The sequence below is a fragment of the Leucopleurus acutus genome (assembly GCF_964270905.1).
Source record: "Leucopleurus acutus genome assembly, chromosome: 14".
In the NCBI taxonomy this organism is placed as follows: Eukaryota; Metazoa; Chordata; class Mammalia; order Artiodactyla; family Delphinidae; genus Leucopleurus; species Leucopleurus acutus.
Genome location: NC_139156.1, coordinates 35,521,879 through 35,537,934, shown reverse-complemented (window position 1 = coordinate 35,537,934; position 16,056 = coordinate 35,521,879). Strand labels below are relative to the sequence as shown.

Below are 16,056 nucleotides of genomic sequence, written 5' to 3'. Positions count from 1 at the left end.
TCATATGTGAATTCTATAAATCATTTAGAGAAGAGCTAGCTCCCATTCTTCTCAAACTCTTCAAAAAACTGCAGAGGAAGGAACACTACCAAACTCATTCTATGAGGCCAACATCACCCTGATACCAAAATCAGACGAAGATACTACAAAAAAAGAAAATTACAGACCAATATCACTGATGAATATAGATGCAAAAATGCTCAAGAAAATACTAGCAAACAGAATCCAACAATGCATTAAAAGCATTATATACCATGATCAAGTGGGATTTCTCCCAGGGATGCAAGGATTCTTCAATATACGCAAATCAATGTGATATACCATATTAACAAATTGAAGAAGAAAAACCATATGATCATCTCAACAGATGCAGATGTTGACAAAATTCAACACACATTTATGATAAAAACTCTCCAGAAAGTGGGCAAAGAGGGAACCTACCTCAACATAATAAAGGCCATATACGACAAACCAACAGCAAACATCATTCTCAATGGTGAAAAACGGAAAGCATTTCCTCAAAGATCAGGAAGAAGACAAGGATGTCTACTCTCACCCCTATTATTCAACATAGTTTTGGAAGTCCTAGCCCCAGCAATCAGAGAAGAAAAGGAAATAAAAGGAATACAAATTGCAAAAGAAGAAGTAAAACTGTCACTGTTTGCAGATGACATGATACTATACATAGAGAATCCTAAAGATGCCACCAGAAGACTACTAGAGCTAATCAATGAATTTGGTAAAGTTGAAGGATACAAAATTAATGCACAGAAATCCCTTGCATTCCTATACACTAATGATGAAAAATCTGAAAGAGAGGAAACACTCCCTTTACCATTGCAACAAAAATAATAAAATACCTAGGAATAAACCTACCTAGGGAGACAAAAGACCTGTATACAGAAAACTATAAGTCACTGATGAAAGAAATTAAAGATGATACAAACAGACGGAGAGATATACCATGTTCTTGGATTGGAAGAATCAATATTGTGAAAATGACTATACTACCCAAAACAATCTACAGATTCAATGCAATCCCTATCAAATTACCAATGGCATTTTTCACAGAACTAGAACAAAAAGTTTCACAATTTGTATGGAAACACAAGAGACCCCGAATAGCCAAAGCAATCTTGAGCACAAAAAATGGAGCTGGAGGAATCAGGCTCCCAGACTTCAGACTATACTACTACAAAGCTACAGCCATCAAAACAACATGGTACTGGCACAAAAACAGAAATACAGATCAACGGAACAGGATAGAAAGCTCAGTGTTAAACCCACGCACCTATGGTCCACTAATCTATGACAAAGGAGGCAAGGATATACAATGGAGAAAAGACAGTCTCTTCAATAAGTGGTGCTGGGAAAACTGGACAGCTACATGTAAAAGAATGAAATTAGAACACTCCCTAACACCATACACAAAAATAAACTCAAAATGGATTAAAGACCTAAATGTAAGTCCAGACACTATAAAATTCTTAGAGGAAAACATAGGAAGAACACTCTTTGACATAAACCACAGCAAGATCTTTTTGATCCACCTCCTAGAGTAATGGAAAGAAAAACAAAAATAAACAAATGGGACCTAATGAAACTTAAAAGCTTTTGCAAAGCAAAGGAAACTACAAACAAGACAAAAGGACAACCCTCAGAATGGGAGAAAATATTTGCAAACGAACCAATGGACAAAGGATTAATCTCCAAAATATATAAACAGCTTATGCAGCTCAATATTTAAAAAAATGAATAACCTAATCCAAAAATGGGTGGAAGACCTAAATAGACATTTCTCCAAAGAAGACATACAGATGGCCAAGAAGTACATGAAAAGCTGCTCAACATCACTAATTATTAGAGAAATGCTAATTAAAACTACAATGAGGTATCACCTCACACCAGTTAGAATGGGCATCATCAGAAAATCTACAAACAACAAATGCTGGAGAGGGTGTGGAGAAAAGGGAACCCTCCTGAACTCTTGGTGGGAATGTAAATTGATACAGCCACTATGGAGAACAGTATGGAGGTTCCTTAACAAACTAAAAATAGAGTTACCATATGACCCAGCAATCCCACTACTGGGTATATACCCAGAGAAAACCATAATTCAAAAAGACATGCATCCCAATGTTCACTGCAGCACTATTTACAATAGCCAGGTCATGGAAGCAACCGAAATGCCCATCAACTGATGAATGGATAAAGAAGATGTGGTACATATATACAGTGGAATATTACTCAGACATAAAAAGGAATGAAATTGGGTCATTTGTAGAGACGTGGATGAATCTAGACTGTCATATAGAGTGAAGTAAGTCAGAAAGAGAAAAACAAACATATATTAACGCATATATGTGGAACCTAGAAAAATGGTATAGATGAACCTGTTTGCAGGGCACTAATTGAGACACAGATGTAGAGAGCAAACATATGGACACCAAGGGCGGAAAGCAGTGGGGGGTAGGGGTGGTGGTGTGATGAACTGGGAGATTGGAATTGACATATATACACTAATATATATATAAAATGGATAACTAATAAGAACCTGCTGTATAAAAAAATAAATAAAATATAATTCAAAAATTCAAAAAAGAAACAAAAAAGAAAAACAGAAAAAAATAAAACCACTTACAGGCATCTCAAGCACATAACACCATGGTAAACGCTTTAAGAATTTATGAAACAATTTCCAGAAAACCTAGGCTCTATGAGTGCCTCTTGTTTAATATTTACAGAATCAGACTAAGGCAACAGTCACTATATTATCTCTTACAAGTACATTACTGCTCAGTAATCCTTTCCCAACATTCAGTCTTACCAAAAGACGATAGCTGATATCCTAGAGTGAGAAGAGAGATTAGAATAGCCATTCTTGCTGAACAGTCCAAAAATATACGTAAAATGTTTATCTCAGTGATCTTCCCAATTCTTAGTTAAAACAAAAGCTGTACCTTTGGCACAAATTATATCATAGGTGAAATAGTATAAATTGTTTGACATTTTTTCTCATTCTCTCTCAATTTCTACCTTTTCCTTTCCTTTGGCTGCCATACATGGAAAGCACAGTGTCCAATGTCCAGCCTCTGTAGCCAGAATGAAGCAGAGAGTTCAAGGATCAGGCGTTCAAGTCAGGCAGGATAAAGAGCCAATATGAAAATCTAAGGTCCTAATAAAAAAAATTAAACACATATGAAAACCTGCATCAACCCAATTAACTATAATGTCCTGTCTTAAACTACAGGAAAGAAACATGTCATTCCCTACAAACCGCTACAGCACTTACTATACTATATGGTGACAAGCTGAGAAATGTCTGCCTTCTGATGGCAAATTCCTCAAAAGGAAGGACTGACTTTACGCATTCTGGTTCCCTCGATGTCCGCAGTGCTGAATGTAGCAGGAACCCAATAAATGCTCATTAATCAAATCAAGGAGTCACTATTTGTTTTTAAAAGTTACAAAATGGATGCAATTAATTACAGAACTGTCTTAACTACCTGTTAGGATTGTAGCAGATATATAAAGTTTGCCCTTCTGTTATTCCATGTAGAGCGACATTTATAACATCAGACCTTCAATTAAAAGTCATTTAAGTTGCTTTATTACAGCTACAAATAAACTTTATTTGATGTAATGTAATAAAACATTTTCAAATTTAACAACATTTATCTGACCAGAAATAATCATTTAAATTATGAATATAATTATTTACAGTTACTTTAGCAAATCTGCGGTTCAGGAATTTGTACAAGCTTTGTTGGAGAGGACAGTGCCCACCTCCCCTTTCAGAAAGGCAGACCCTTCCCCGTGTGTTGTAAGAAGCAATGTCAGTGAAAGTTGGAAGAAATCCACCATCCACGTTGGAATTCCACATTATCCTGTGAGAGAACAGCTATATATATTATAGGAAAATAATATTCTCTTTCAGTTCTCTTTTGTCAAATGAAGGTTGGTATTCATTTTGTCCCCTTAGAGGTACTCTTCTCTGATCTACTGTCTTTCTGTCTCCCTAGCTCATACATATTACACAGAACCATTTAAAAAATATATACTATCTACAAAGGGATCTTTTCTGTTTCCTGACCTGCCCTGAATGTCTACCACTTTGGGGAGAGGGAGAGGAGAAGAACAGAATTGCCCAGGCGCACATTTGATTTAAGATACAGAGAACACAAAAACCAATCCTCCAGAAGGAGCAGAATGGTACTCTGGAGGGCTCCTAACACTAGCCCAGGTGACCTCCGATGCACACAGTTTAATAAAACGCTGCTCAATGAGAATTAACATGTGGATGTTCCATCTCCAGAAGCGTCACAGTCTTCCATGGAAACCCCATTATTCCCATACTTCCTCCCCCAATCCTCAGAGTTAGGGACCAGCCTGTGGGCCCACTGCACCCAGGTGTAAACAACAGTCACAAGTTCTGTGCCAACAATCATGTTACTATATGGTGTGGTGAGGTAGCCCCCGCTCTTCATCCAGGGAAAACTCCTCACAGGAGGAACTGCCCTCATCTCTCAGGATCCCCCAGAAGAAGAGCAAGTGCGAGAAAAAGCTTTATCCGGGTTTCACTATTCTCTCCATCCTGAGATGTTTCTGAGTTAACACCATAATGAGAGAAGCGAGTTAACAAAGAAAGTACACTGGTGGGGACGTCACAGGGACCCTGCAGAAAAGCCAAACTGTTTGACAGAAGCTGAACAGACACTGCTCTGGGAGATCATTTGTGGTAGCTGATGACGGGGTTCTGTTTTCTAACGTGGACATGCAACGTATTCACCACTATGCTTACCGCAGTTTGCTGGGGAAAACACCCTTCTGTCCCACAACAAAATACATCTGTCTCAAAAGCAAAAACAAAAACACATCTGTCTCATACATGATTCCTGAATATTCACCACAAGGCCTAGACTCAGAAGCATGGGAAGCGTGCATGGGAACTTTCTTCACTTGCACGGACTTGGACAGAAGCAAAGCACCAGAAACTGTTTCCTTTCTGGAACTCAGTTCTGTGCGCGTGCTCACTGCCGAGCTGATTGGGCTGTTTTCATCTGCGCACAATAGCAGTGATCCACAGGGAAAAAAGGAGAGGTCACCATCCCCCTCATAATATACTTTGAACAGCAGGTATACTTTGCTGGTCACATTTTAGCCATCCCAAGAAAGGACAGAAGCCTCATTCCGTTCCGAAGTCTCAGCAAATGATTTCGTTCTGTTTCCACCTCTGTCTTGCCTTGTTTATTTCATCTCCATTATTCTGCTTTTGATCATGAATCATGACTTTTTTTTCTACAGTAGTCAGAGTTTTGTCTATAAAGAGAAAGAGAGAGAGAGAGAGAGAGAAAGGAGGCAAGAAAATGATTTAGCAGAACTGTAAATGTGAGTTTTCATTTTGTGGTGGGTGGATTTAATATTTACTGCATTCAGTCATTTGAATTATTTGTGGTTTCTAAGGGGTTATGAGCATCTAAGGGGAAAGAAAAAGTGCTATGGCTCTCTTCATACATTTCATAGCTTCTATAAGTTGCCAGGGCCTTAATATATTTGCAAATCAGCTCCAGATAACCCTTCAAAAATTCACTTTTATAATATAGCTTTAGGCCAAAATGGCTCTACTCTCAATAATCCTTGCAAAATACAACTTGCCATACTTGAAGATAATAATGTTGACTACAGTGCGAGTATTCTCCCCGTCAAACATAGGAGGGGGCACTATAGTAAACCCTGTGTGCAGAGACCGGGAAACCCCACCTCCCTGACTTCCTTCCTCCCTAGATTCACAGAAGTACCATGAGTCATGGAGAAGTTTTGGCCAACAGCTGAGGAAGTCTCTTTCTCCTTAGCGTAGAGCCACAGTCCCTCTAGATACACACTCTCCTACCTCTGTACCATCACAGGACTCAACTTACCAAACTATATCCATGTGCATGAGAGCCAGGTCTTAGAGGGTCCAGGGCCTCTGCCTTCCCATCCCATTGAAAGTGCCCCTCTCACTTGGCTGTCAAGACTTGTCAGATGGGTTTCCCTGGTGACAGGATCAGTTTCTCCATAAGACACCATCTCTCGCTTTGTGCCTTACCCCACGTGATGGTGCCTGAGGAGAAGCACCGCGCTTCAGCTCGGACCCGTGGCTCCAGGCTGCTGGGTATGTAGGTGCAGGCACTGGGAAAAGGCTGTGTCCCCAGTGGGGCTCCACACTTATTCTTAGCCTGGGGCCTCTGCCTCTTCTCCCATAGAGGAGGCTGCACTTCCTCTGCAGCTCACAACGGCTCGTGAACTTTACTGAATCTCTCCCGGCTCCAGCACCATCTCTGAAGTCCCCCTTTCCTCACCACCCGCCTGCTAGTCAACTTCCAAATGTCCAGACATCCTTGGCCTCTTTCCTAGTCTCAATGCCACCCTCCTCGTGCAGGCCCTCCCGACAGGAGACCTCACTTTTACATTGGTCTCCAACCCATTTCCTTTCTCCTGCTGTGAACCCCTATTTACACTGCATACCTTGTCTCACTCCAGCTCAAAAACCTTCCTCTCTCCCCACACCCACTTTGCCTACCTGCCCTCCAAGCTGACCCCAATTTACTCAGTTTCCAGGTCCTGCTGAAGACACACCCCAGGTTCTTTATGTACCTCCATCCATTTCTGTGTCCCTCTGTCCATACTGTCCCCTCTGCTTTGAGTAGTCCCAAACCCACCTCCACCCCTGCCATCCCTTAATCCTACTCTTTATTGAAGACCCACCCCAAATATCACCTCCTTCATGATTTGCACCATGGATATCTTCTTTCTAAGACAGGCCCCCGAGGCTTACTTTTCTCGTAGGTATGTTTGTATTGCTTCATTTTATTTTGTGCTATGTGTATTTACTGTCTATTAAGAAAACAAACAAACAAAAATATTAGAAAAATCAAGAGAGGTCAATTGCCTGCATTTCCTACTTGAAAGAAACTGGGAAGTTAAAATGTAGGCAACTACAAAGCATGAAGCGAACAAGCTATTATTAGTACTAATTGATGATTTAATAAAAATAAAGAGCTGAATTCCAGCTAGTTAATGATGAGGAAAATACTACTCTGGGGAAAGAAAATCTATGAAACAGCCACATTTTTGTTTGTTTCTGTCTTTAAGACAACATCCCACCACAGATATCCAGGTGCTTGAAGCTTCTTCCTAATTTCCACTGGGACCCGTTTCATCTTTTTTTTTTTTTTTAATCACTGGTTTCTGTAAAGAAAAGGTAGAATCACCCTGAGCTCCAAAGCTTCAGTACAAACCAGGGAGCAGCATATTGACAGAATTCATGGCAGGAACTCAAGGTTATTCCACTAGAATTGCAATTGACAGGGATTATAAGAGGCTCATTGACGAAAAGAAGGGAGAAGGGAAGGCAGAGCTACTTCAAAACCATTTCATGAAATTCTTTTATATGGAAGTATTTTAGAAACTGCTATTCAATATTGTTCACAGTAATGGTGTCAAAGAACAAAAGTCATCTAAATGTGACACTTAAAAGCCATTTATGGTGATTCAAAGCAAATCCATAAATAAAGCCATCAAATTAAAAAAAAAAATCCCTGCTTCTATCACATTATCACATTTGGTTTTATATTACCAGTATTTGAATACTTGTGAAAAGGTGACAAAGACTGTAATTTAGACTAGTGAATTACAATTACCAGTGAAGTATTTATAGCCTTTTCCCTCTATTCACTCCCTACCCAAGGAAGACTCCTGAGTGCCTGCCAGACTCCTGAGCCTCTCACTACGTTGATCAAGAAAATGGGGAAATATTTGGAAGTAGTAATACACAATCCAGTAGATTGTTTTTACAGGAAAGGAAGAAAACTATTATATAGGAGAAAAAATAGAGCCAAGAAGGTGGAATTAGGGACAAAAGTAAAAGAGACTAGAACCCAAGCAGCCAGAGGGGAAGAAAAGAGCTAGAGAGATTGGAGGGAGCAGCCCGGAGTCTCTAGGTTGGCCAAGAAGTGTGAGCGCTAGAGAGATAGGGTGGGGGGACAAAGGGTTCTAAGGTTTGCTGTGGGCTATGGACTGGATGCCACATTATTCTTCCAGAGACTCCAGTAGCGTTAGGACTGCTTGGGGTTATCCAACTGGTGTTTACCTGAACGCAGCTGTGCAGAGCATGGACCACGGTGGGAGTTCTGGTTACTAGTCTTTTACCAGCCACCACCACATCTACAGCCACCCAGCCCACTGGACTGTGGCAAGGACTGTCGCTTATTCATCCTTATATCCCAGACATTCCTGGCGCCATGCCTTGTACGCAACAAGCCCTCAAATGTTGCTGGAGAAAACAAGCCAGTGAAGAGATGCCTTACTTCCAGCCTCTAGCTTCTAATTCATTCCACATGATGCCACTAAATCAGTCTCCATGGCTTTGGTGATTCCATTTTCCTACTTGCAGAGATTCAGTTGATGGCTTCCTTCTGCCCACACTAGGGTTTCTCAACCTTAGCACTATGGACGTTTGGGGCTGGGTGATTCTTTGCTCTGGGGGCTGCCTGTGTAAGCCAGGATGTTTAGGAACGTCCTCAGCCTCTACCCACCAGATGCCAGGAGGTCTTCCCCTCCCCCAGTTGTGACAACCAAAATGTCTCCAGACATTGTCAAATGTCCCCTGGGACAAAATCACCCCAGGTTGAGAACCACTTATCTACACTAAAAATCCCAAATTTCTGGGGCTGGAATGGAAGATCCTTCATAATTTAATTTATTCGCCCTTTCCATTATGATCTCTAAATCTCCCCTACAACAATGCTTAGCTTTGGGCAGCCTGTCCTTTGCGTAAGGTCCCACACTGACGCCTCTATAGCAAATGTCTCCTTCATGTGGAATGCCATCTCTAGTCTCCTTTAGTTATAAATGCTTTAACTTTCATAGATGTACTCGAGCCCATATCCTTCCAGAAGTCTTCTCTGATCAGTTAGGGAAATCACTGAGTTACTTTCCTCTCTTTTGAATCCTATAGCTTTTCCTGTCTCCACTTTTCCTGTGTTCTCAACACAAAAAGAGTGAAGGAGCATGTGCGTGTTTATGGACAGTCTGTGCAATAGAAATACATGCACTAAGGCAGGAAAGACATCATGTGTTTTCTGTATCCTCCTCAATGCCTGACACAGTTATAAACAAGAATTTAAAAAGGAGTCCTCCCACATTGGAACTGAAAAGAAAGCAGCCTGGTATAGAATTTTTTAAATAGCAGCTATTCCAACTCTCTAATTAGAAACTTCCTAGAGTTAATAAATATTTAGGCCATTCATCCCAAATGATTTTAACATTCCATAATTATAAATAAGATCAATAATTATAAATTCAAACAGAGAGATGTAATGAGGACACAGTCATTTTCTGAGGCCAGGGGAGAGCAAACTATGACCCGTGGGCCAAACCCAGCTGGCTACTTGTTTTTGTAAATAAAGTTTTATTGGTACACCACCATACTCATTTGGTTACTTGTGTCTGGGACTGCTTGCTCACTACAAAGCCAGAAATAAGTAGTTTCAGTGGAGACCGTATGGCTAGCAAAGCCTAAAATATTTACCATCTGGCCCTTCACAGTAAAAGTTTGCTGAGCCCTGTCTTAGATGAACAGGAAAGTAATACCCGAGACTCCGCATTAGCTAAAGACACAGAGGCAAATATCCTTGGATGTTATGTTGGCTGATTTGCTTTTATAAAAGTCATAGTAGTGTGGAAGTTAAAAGTACATTTAAACACAGATGTCCTGTGCTCAAATTCAGCTCCACATGGATGGCTGAAAAAATTATTTGACCTCCCCAACAGAATGGAGATGAAGGAACCCACCTCTCATAAAGTCATAAGGATTAAGTGACATAATTCACATGGAGTGCTCAGCGTAATACATGAGAGTGAATCATCAATATATGTGGGTGACTATTATTTCAAACTGGAAAGCCTGTTTGTGTGACATCTGAAAATTAGCATTTTGTAAACTATCTGAATTATGTGTTTATTATTAGCTAAAATAATCAATAAAATTATTCTCAAGTTCTTTGACTGTACAGGAGGAAAACTAACAGAGTAGTGTTTCCTAGTTGAGGATTTCAATGGTTCTTTCCTAGTTTCTATATTGGCTACTTAACTGGACCCCCGGCCACCAGTCTTTCTATTTTATCCACCCTTCCCACTGCTGCCAGGGAGACTCTCTTCAAACGCATCTTTCAGCATGTTACTCCTGGGAACTGAAACCAACATGCTTTTCAGCTCCTGTGCTAAACAACTCTGGGGCCAGGCAAAATCACCCAGTACTTGTTCCAGGAAATAGTTGTTTCCAAAAGATAAGACTGTGCACCAACTAAACAAGCTTACTCGTCAATAGTAAGACTATTAGACTTACTGATAGTTTGCTCATTAATACTGGCATCGAGGTGCCTGGATGGAAGGGGAGTTTGGGGGGAGAATGGATACATGTATATGTATGGCTGAGTCCCTTTGCTGTGCACCCAAAACTATCACAGCATTGTTAATCGGCTATATTCCAATATAAAATAAAAAGTTAAAAAAAAAAAAGGCCCTCACTTAGTTACACCCACCAATCCAAAGCTATCATGTCATAATCCCTGCCCAGTCCTTACTAGTTCCCTACCTTAACATGACCCAGCCCAAGCTCTAAAACTCTATCAATATCTTTGCTTATTCCCTCCATCTGAGAAGCTATCAAGTCTCTGTCAAGGAGGTGTCCTCCTAAGCTACAGTAAGTCTAATAAACTTAACTTACTTCTATTAACAAGTTTTTTCTAAATGTCTTCTTAGAGAGCTGATGGCTAAAATCCCCAGCTCAAAACATTCAATAGCTCTTCACTCCTACAGACTCAAGTCATTTGACAAGTAGTGTTGCATAATAGCTAAGAGCACATGCATTGGAGTGATTCATACCATACCTACCACTTAGGGGCTATGTGATCTGAGGTAAGTTACTTTACGTTCCTGAGCCTCAGTTATTCTTCTGAAAATTGGGGATGCCAGAAGCACCTACTTTACAGGTAGAATGATGTACACCATGACAGCATGTAGTAGGTGTTCAATAATTGTTAGAAATGATTACTTTTATTATCTAGTACAGTGTCAGGCACTGTACTAGATTCTGCAAACAGAAATTTGACTAAGACATAGCTCCTTCCCTGAAGGAATTTAGAATCTGGTCCCGGTGAACAAACACTAGTGGTCAATTCAGTAAGAATCTTATAGGCCTGGAAAGATCCCTGGGGATACAGGTTGCTCATTGCATATATTCTGAAACCTAAGATTGTATTCTTTCTTAAAAAAAAAAAACTCTAATTTTTTACTGCGAACAATTTCATATGTACCAAAGAGTGTATATAATAGAAGTAAAAATAAATACCTGTGAAGCTATTTCACAGCTCAAGAATTAGCATATCTGTAGTCTTACAACTTTGAGTTCCTAGGACAGGAAATGATGATCTCTGGTTTCCCTTATCCATATTAAGGAGATGTTTCTGCCTCCTTCATCCTGGTGATGAGTTAGAGAACAAGCTGAGTTCCTTGAGGTTTTCAGAGTCATTTGGGGTGTATCCTAGGTTGGGAGCCCCTACAGTCTACTGTAATCCATGAGGACACTTTGGGACCCTGCTCCCCTCAGACAGCTGAGAGCACAGAGGTCTCCCTGGCCATCTTGATCACAAATAAGGCTAGTATATGGAGAGTATATAGAGGCAAGACTCACATGATGTGGGATGTAGACCCAGTGGTAACGCTAATCACTGTGGGATATCTCACTTGCCAGGACTCAGTTATCTCTTCTGTCAAATGAAGGGATTGGGCAAGATGACTGAGGAGGTCCCTCTAAGCTACCACCGTCCATGGTTCTCTGGTCTATTCCAGAGAACCATGTTCAGTGAAGAGGGATAACTCTTCTCTCACATCCAACACTGAGCTGCTCTCTCTCTCACCAGCACCTTCTATTTCCACAATCCAGTTTCTTCCCCTCAGCTTTCAAACATGAAGATGTCTCCTCTACCTCAAATTTAAAACAAGGTCTTCACTGGACCCGCCAACTTTGCTATATTGTCTCCTTCCTTCTTTACAGTGTCAAATTCAGTCATATGTGTGTTACATGTAAAACCCATTTCCTTATCACCACTGGCCCTTCGTGGTCCTTTTTTGGATCCCAATGCCCACTGTAATTGCTTCTTGGAAAGCTACTAGTGCTTCCCAGACAAACTCAGCAACTCTCTATCAATTCCCAACTCCTAAAGATGGGTAGTACTTTCTAAAAGCTCTGTAGTTTTCAAGACTTTGCTCCATCCTGGCATCTCCCCACACGAACCATTCCATACTGCCCCAGACTACTCGGGCCCTTCTCCCACCCTCCTCGTGCAGGCCCTCCTGACGGGAGACCTCTCTTTTACATTGGTCTCCTACCCACTTCCCTTCTCCTATTTATACGGCATACCTTGTCTCACTCCAGCTCAAAAACCTTCAGCTCTCCCCACACCCACTTTGCCTACCTGCCCTCCAAGCTGACCCCAATCTACCCAGCTTCTAGGTCCTGCTGAAGACACACCCCAGATTCTTTATGCACCTCCATCCATTTTTGTGTCCCTCTGTTCATGCTGTCCCCTCTGCTTTGAGCAGCCCCAAACCCACCTCCACCCCTGCCATCCCTTAGTCCTACTCTCTATTCAAGACCCACCCCAAATATCACCTCCTTCATGATTTCCACCAGTGAAGGACGAGGTCATCAAAACAGTTTTACTGGATCTAAGAGTAATAGCAACTAAAATGATAATGTTACAAGAATCAGAGCTATAAGGACCTAAATAACATCCAATTTACGGAGAAAGGATAAAAAACATCACCTTCCTTGTCAGCACTGACATCAATTGCAATTCATCAGCGAATCAGTCTCTTCTTCCAATCCAACTAAAAACCTATCTTTGGCTTTTGGAATTCTATTGGGTGGAAGACTGGAGTCTACAGTATTCTAAATGCAAATCTGATACGCTTAGTAGAAAATAAGCTTGCTACTGATTCTGGAAGCTTTCTACGATGTGCTTCCAAAAGGAGTCCCATATAAGGGTTGGGGGGATAGAAGGAAAACAGTGATAAATGACCTTACAGCACAAGCTCAGGTCTCTCAGGCCTCTCGGCAAGCTTCAGGGCCTCGTGCATGCCCGCAGCCGAGAGCTTCCGGTTAATATTCCGGTACTGGCACTGGAGCAGGCTGCGGTAGGTGGTCCTCAGGTCCCGGTTGAAGAAGGCATATATAAAGGGGTTAATGAGAGAGTTTGCATAGCCCAGCCACAGAAATGTCCTCTCCACCCACAGCGGGATGCAACTGCACGCGGTGCCACAGATGAAGGGTCTGGCCGTCGAGAGGAGGAAAAACGGCAACCAGCACACAGTGAAGGCCCCGACGATGATCCCCAAGGTGGTGGCCGCTTTCTGTTCCCTCTTAAAGATGGAGATGTTTTTCCGTTCATGTTTGAGGAGTCTCGAAAGGTTTGCACACTCCTCCACCTCCTTCTGGAGCTTCACCATGCCGTTCAGGGAGACGACGCTGTCGGGCTCCACGGGACGCGGGAAGCCGGGGAACTTGTGTTTGGCGGCGCTCTTCCTGGCGGCCTTGTAAATCTGGTAGTACATGAAAAGCATGACGGACATGGGGATGTAAAACGCCACTGCGGTGGAGTAGATCGTGTAGCCAAAATCCTGGCTGATCAAGCACACCTTGTCATCATTTACGTTCTGAGCCCAGCCGAAGAGCGGTGGTAAAGTGATGGAGGCGGACAGAAGCCAGACAGAGAGGATCATCTTGGCCATGCACTTCCCGTTCTGTCTCACGGGGTACGTCAGCGGCCTCGTGATCCCAAGGTACCTGGGAGAGAAATGGAAAGAGAACACGTGACTGCCGGGATCACAGCAGATCAACTGGGGAGTACCACCAGCCAGGGACTAGGCTGTGTACCTAGTAGCTCTCATCTTCACACAGCCCTTCCAGGTAGGCATCATTATTCCCATTTCATAGAAAGGTAAACTAAGACTCTGAGAGGTTACCTATTTTTTTCCAGGTCACACAGTCAGCCAAAGGCACTGCCAGCATGTCCATGCTCTTTTTATACCTTGTAGCTTCTCACAGACTGTGTAGTCCACGAACTATAGATTCAACATATGCCTTCCCCCGCACCATGATCACTGCCACTGAAATCAGCCAGGAACAAAATGTCAGGCCTGATGGGATGTTGTGATGCATCCTCGCGAGTTAGCCAAGCTCTACCACACTCGGATATTACACACCCACTGATCTCCTCTGTTGTCTTAATTCAGGCCAGCTCTGAATTCATTTTCAGTTCCCCTTTGCACTGAAATGAAAGCACTTCTTTAAGATCAGAGAGAGCTGTGAGATATTTAGGAAATCCTAGGGTTTTGGAATGGAAAGTAGCAAGTGATCATTTTTTTATCCCCAGAAAATTCTCACGCAAGAGTTATGTCCGAGGAACAGTCTGTGAAACGAAAGCAGCCTGCCTCGTCTCTCCAGTTCTAAGGAGGATCACAAGGAAGGGCATAATTCTGAAAAATATTAGGCAAATTCTGTGCTTAGTTCTGTATAGAGAATAGATATTTCTCTGTCTCTGTTATCAAGGATTTATAACGCAAAAGAGACTCAGCAAACAGAGAAAACACAGTTGGCAAGATGTTCTGTCAAATGCTTGGTACTTTTCTGCTTTCCAAATTTGTTTTCTCCTCTGTATTTAATAGTCTTAGCTTCTTTTTGAGGGAGGAGCACGTGAGAAGCTAAGATAAGAAGCTAAGATAAGAAGCTAAGATAGGTAAAAGCTGGCCATTTTGTTGGTTTTTTACTTCATTTATGTACATAAAAGATACACTCGTGAAACATGAAAAGTTATTTTCTGAAAGTAGGTCACTTGGTGGTTTGGAATTTAAAAAACAATTATTTGGGGGATAGAAATAGCCTCACATGTTACATTTGAATTATTTCACAAAAGTCGCAAATCATGCTTTCACAATGAAAATTAGCATCAATGCAACACTTACAAGGCAAAATTGAAATACGGTAAAAAAATGAATAAGCCAGATTTGCTTATACAGTGAGAATATTCATTCCATCCTTCAACAAGTATCAATAGAGTTCCTTCTATATGCCAGATGCCGTTTTAAATGTTGGGAATATGGCAGTGAACAAAAGAAACAAAAATCGTGAATGCAGGCACATGGGGAGATCATGCAGGGGGTGAATGGGAGGACTGAGCCTCGTGGTAACGTTGAAGGGACTTCTGATCCCTCCTCCCAAGGATGCAGGGGTTAGTGGTACCAGTTCTTCATTTCACCTCTGCCTTCCCTTGTTCTTGATAAAGCTGACTCATAAGCACTATCTCTAGGTTTTTCAGCTGTAACTAAGATTATGTTTTGGTTCCTGGATAGAATGAAGGACGAGAAAGAGGGAGGATCTCCTGAGAACTCAAGAATAAGAGCTGAAAAGGAAGGGAAAAGAGAAAAGGAAGTGGGAAGGAGGGAACAAGGGAAGAAGAGGGGAAAGATAGAGAGAAGGAAAGTGTGAAGTATCCTCGACCTTATGTGGAACTGCCAAATTATCTGAGTTTTAAGCTATGAGGAAAAAATAGATTTAAGGAAAAGAAAAAAGAAAAAGGTAGACGAGGAAAGCCCTGAAGAAAGGTGTTAGAACTGACTGCACGCTCACAATTAAGCTCATCCCTGCCCTGAGGCTGAATGCAGAGTTTCCACCAAAAAAAAAAAAAAAAAAAAAAAACCCTCCCCTTCTTTGCTTTGGTTCAGGAGCTCTCTCCAAGTTTTTCCTGCTGGAACTCCTTTGCAAACCTCCCTTTTTGGACCTAATCCTTGCTCTCTATCAACTCCTGTGAATGGAGCCTTTGGGCTCCTTCCCAGATTCCCCAGGCAGCCTTTGCCAGGGCTTGGACTTTGATTATTTTCTCCCTTTGCCTGTAGCCACAGGCATAAACTGCTTGTTCCCAAGCCTGGACCTGGCTTCCAGGATATTGTACCAAC

At 41.7% G+C, this 16,056-nt stretch overlaps 1 protein-coding gene across 2 annotated transcripts in view; it reads right to left on the bottom strand.

The window, feature by feature from the left end:
* Positions 1-5,306: 5,306 nt before the first annotated feature.
* HTR7 (5-hydroxytryptamine receptor 7) overlaps positions 5,307-16,056 on the bottom strand; it is a gene marked incomplete at its 5' end in the record, with an annotated part of 81,577 nt that continues 70,827 nt past the window's right edge. The window contains 2 exons of one of the 2 annotated variants that reach the window (XM_082854400.1): positions 5,307-5,319; positions 13,125-13,888. In XM_082854400.1, coding sequence (XP_082710526.1) covers positions 13,126-13,888 — 763 coding nt within the window. In that variant the 3' untranslated portion in view covers positions 5,307-5,319; position 13,125. Of the gene's footprint in view, positions 5,320-11,315; positions 11,522-13,124; positions 13,889-16,056 lie in introns of those variants that run through there. The other variant, XM_082854399.1, reaches the window with a different exon arrangement.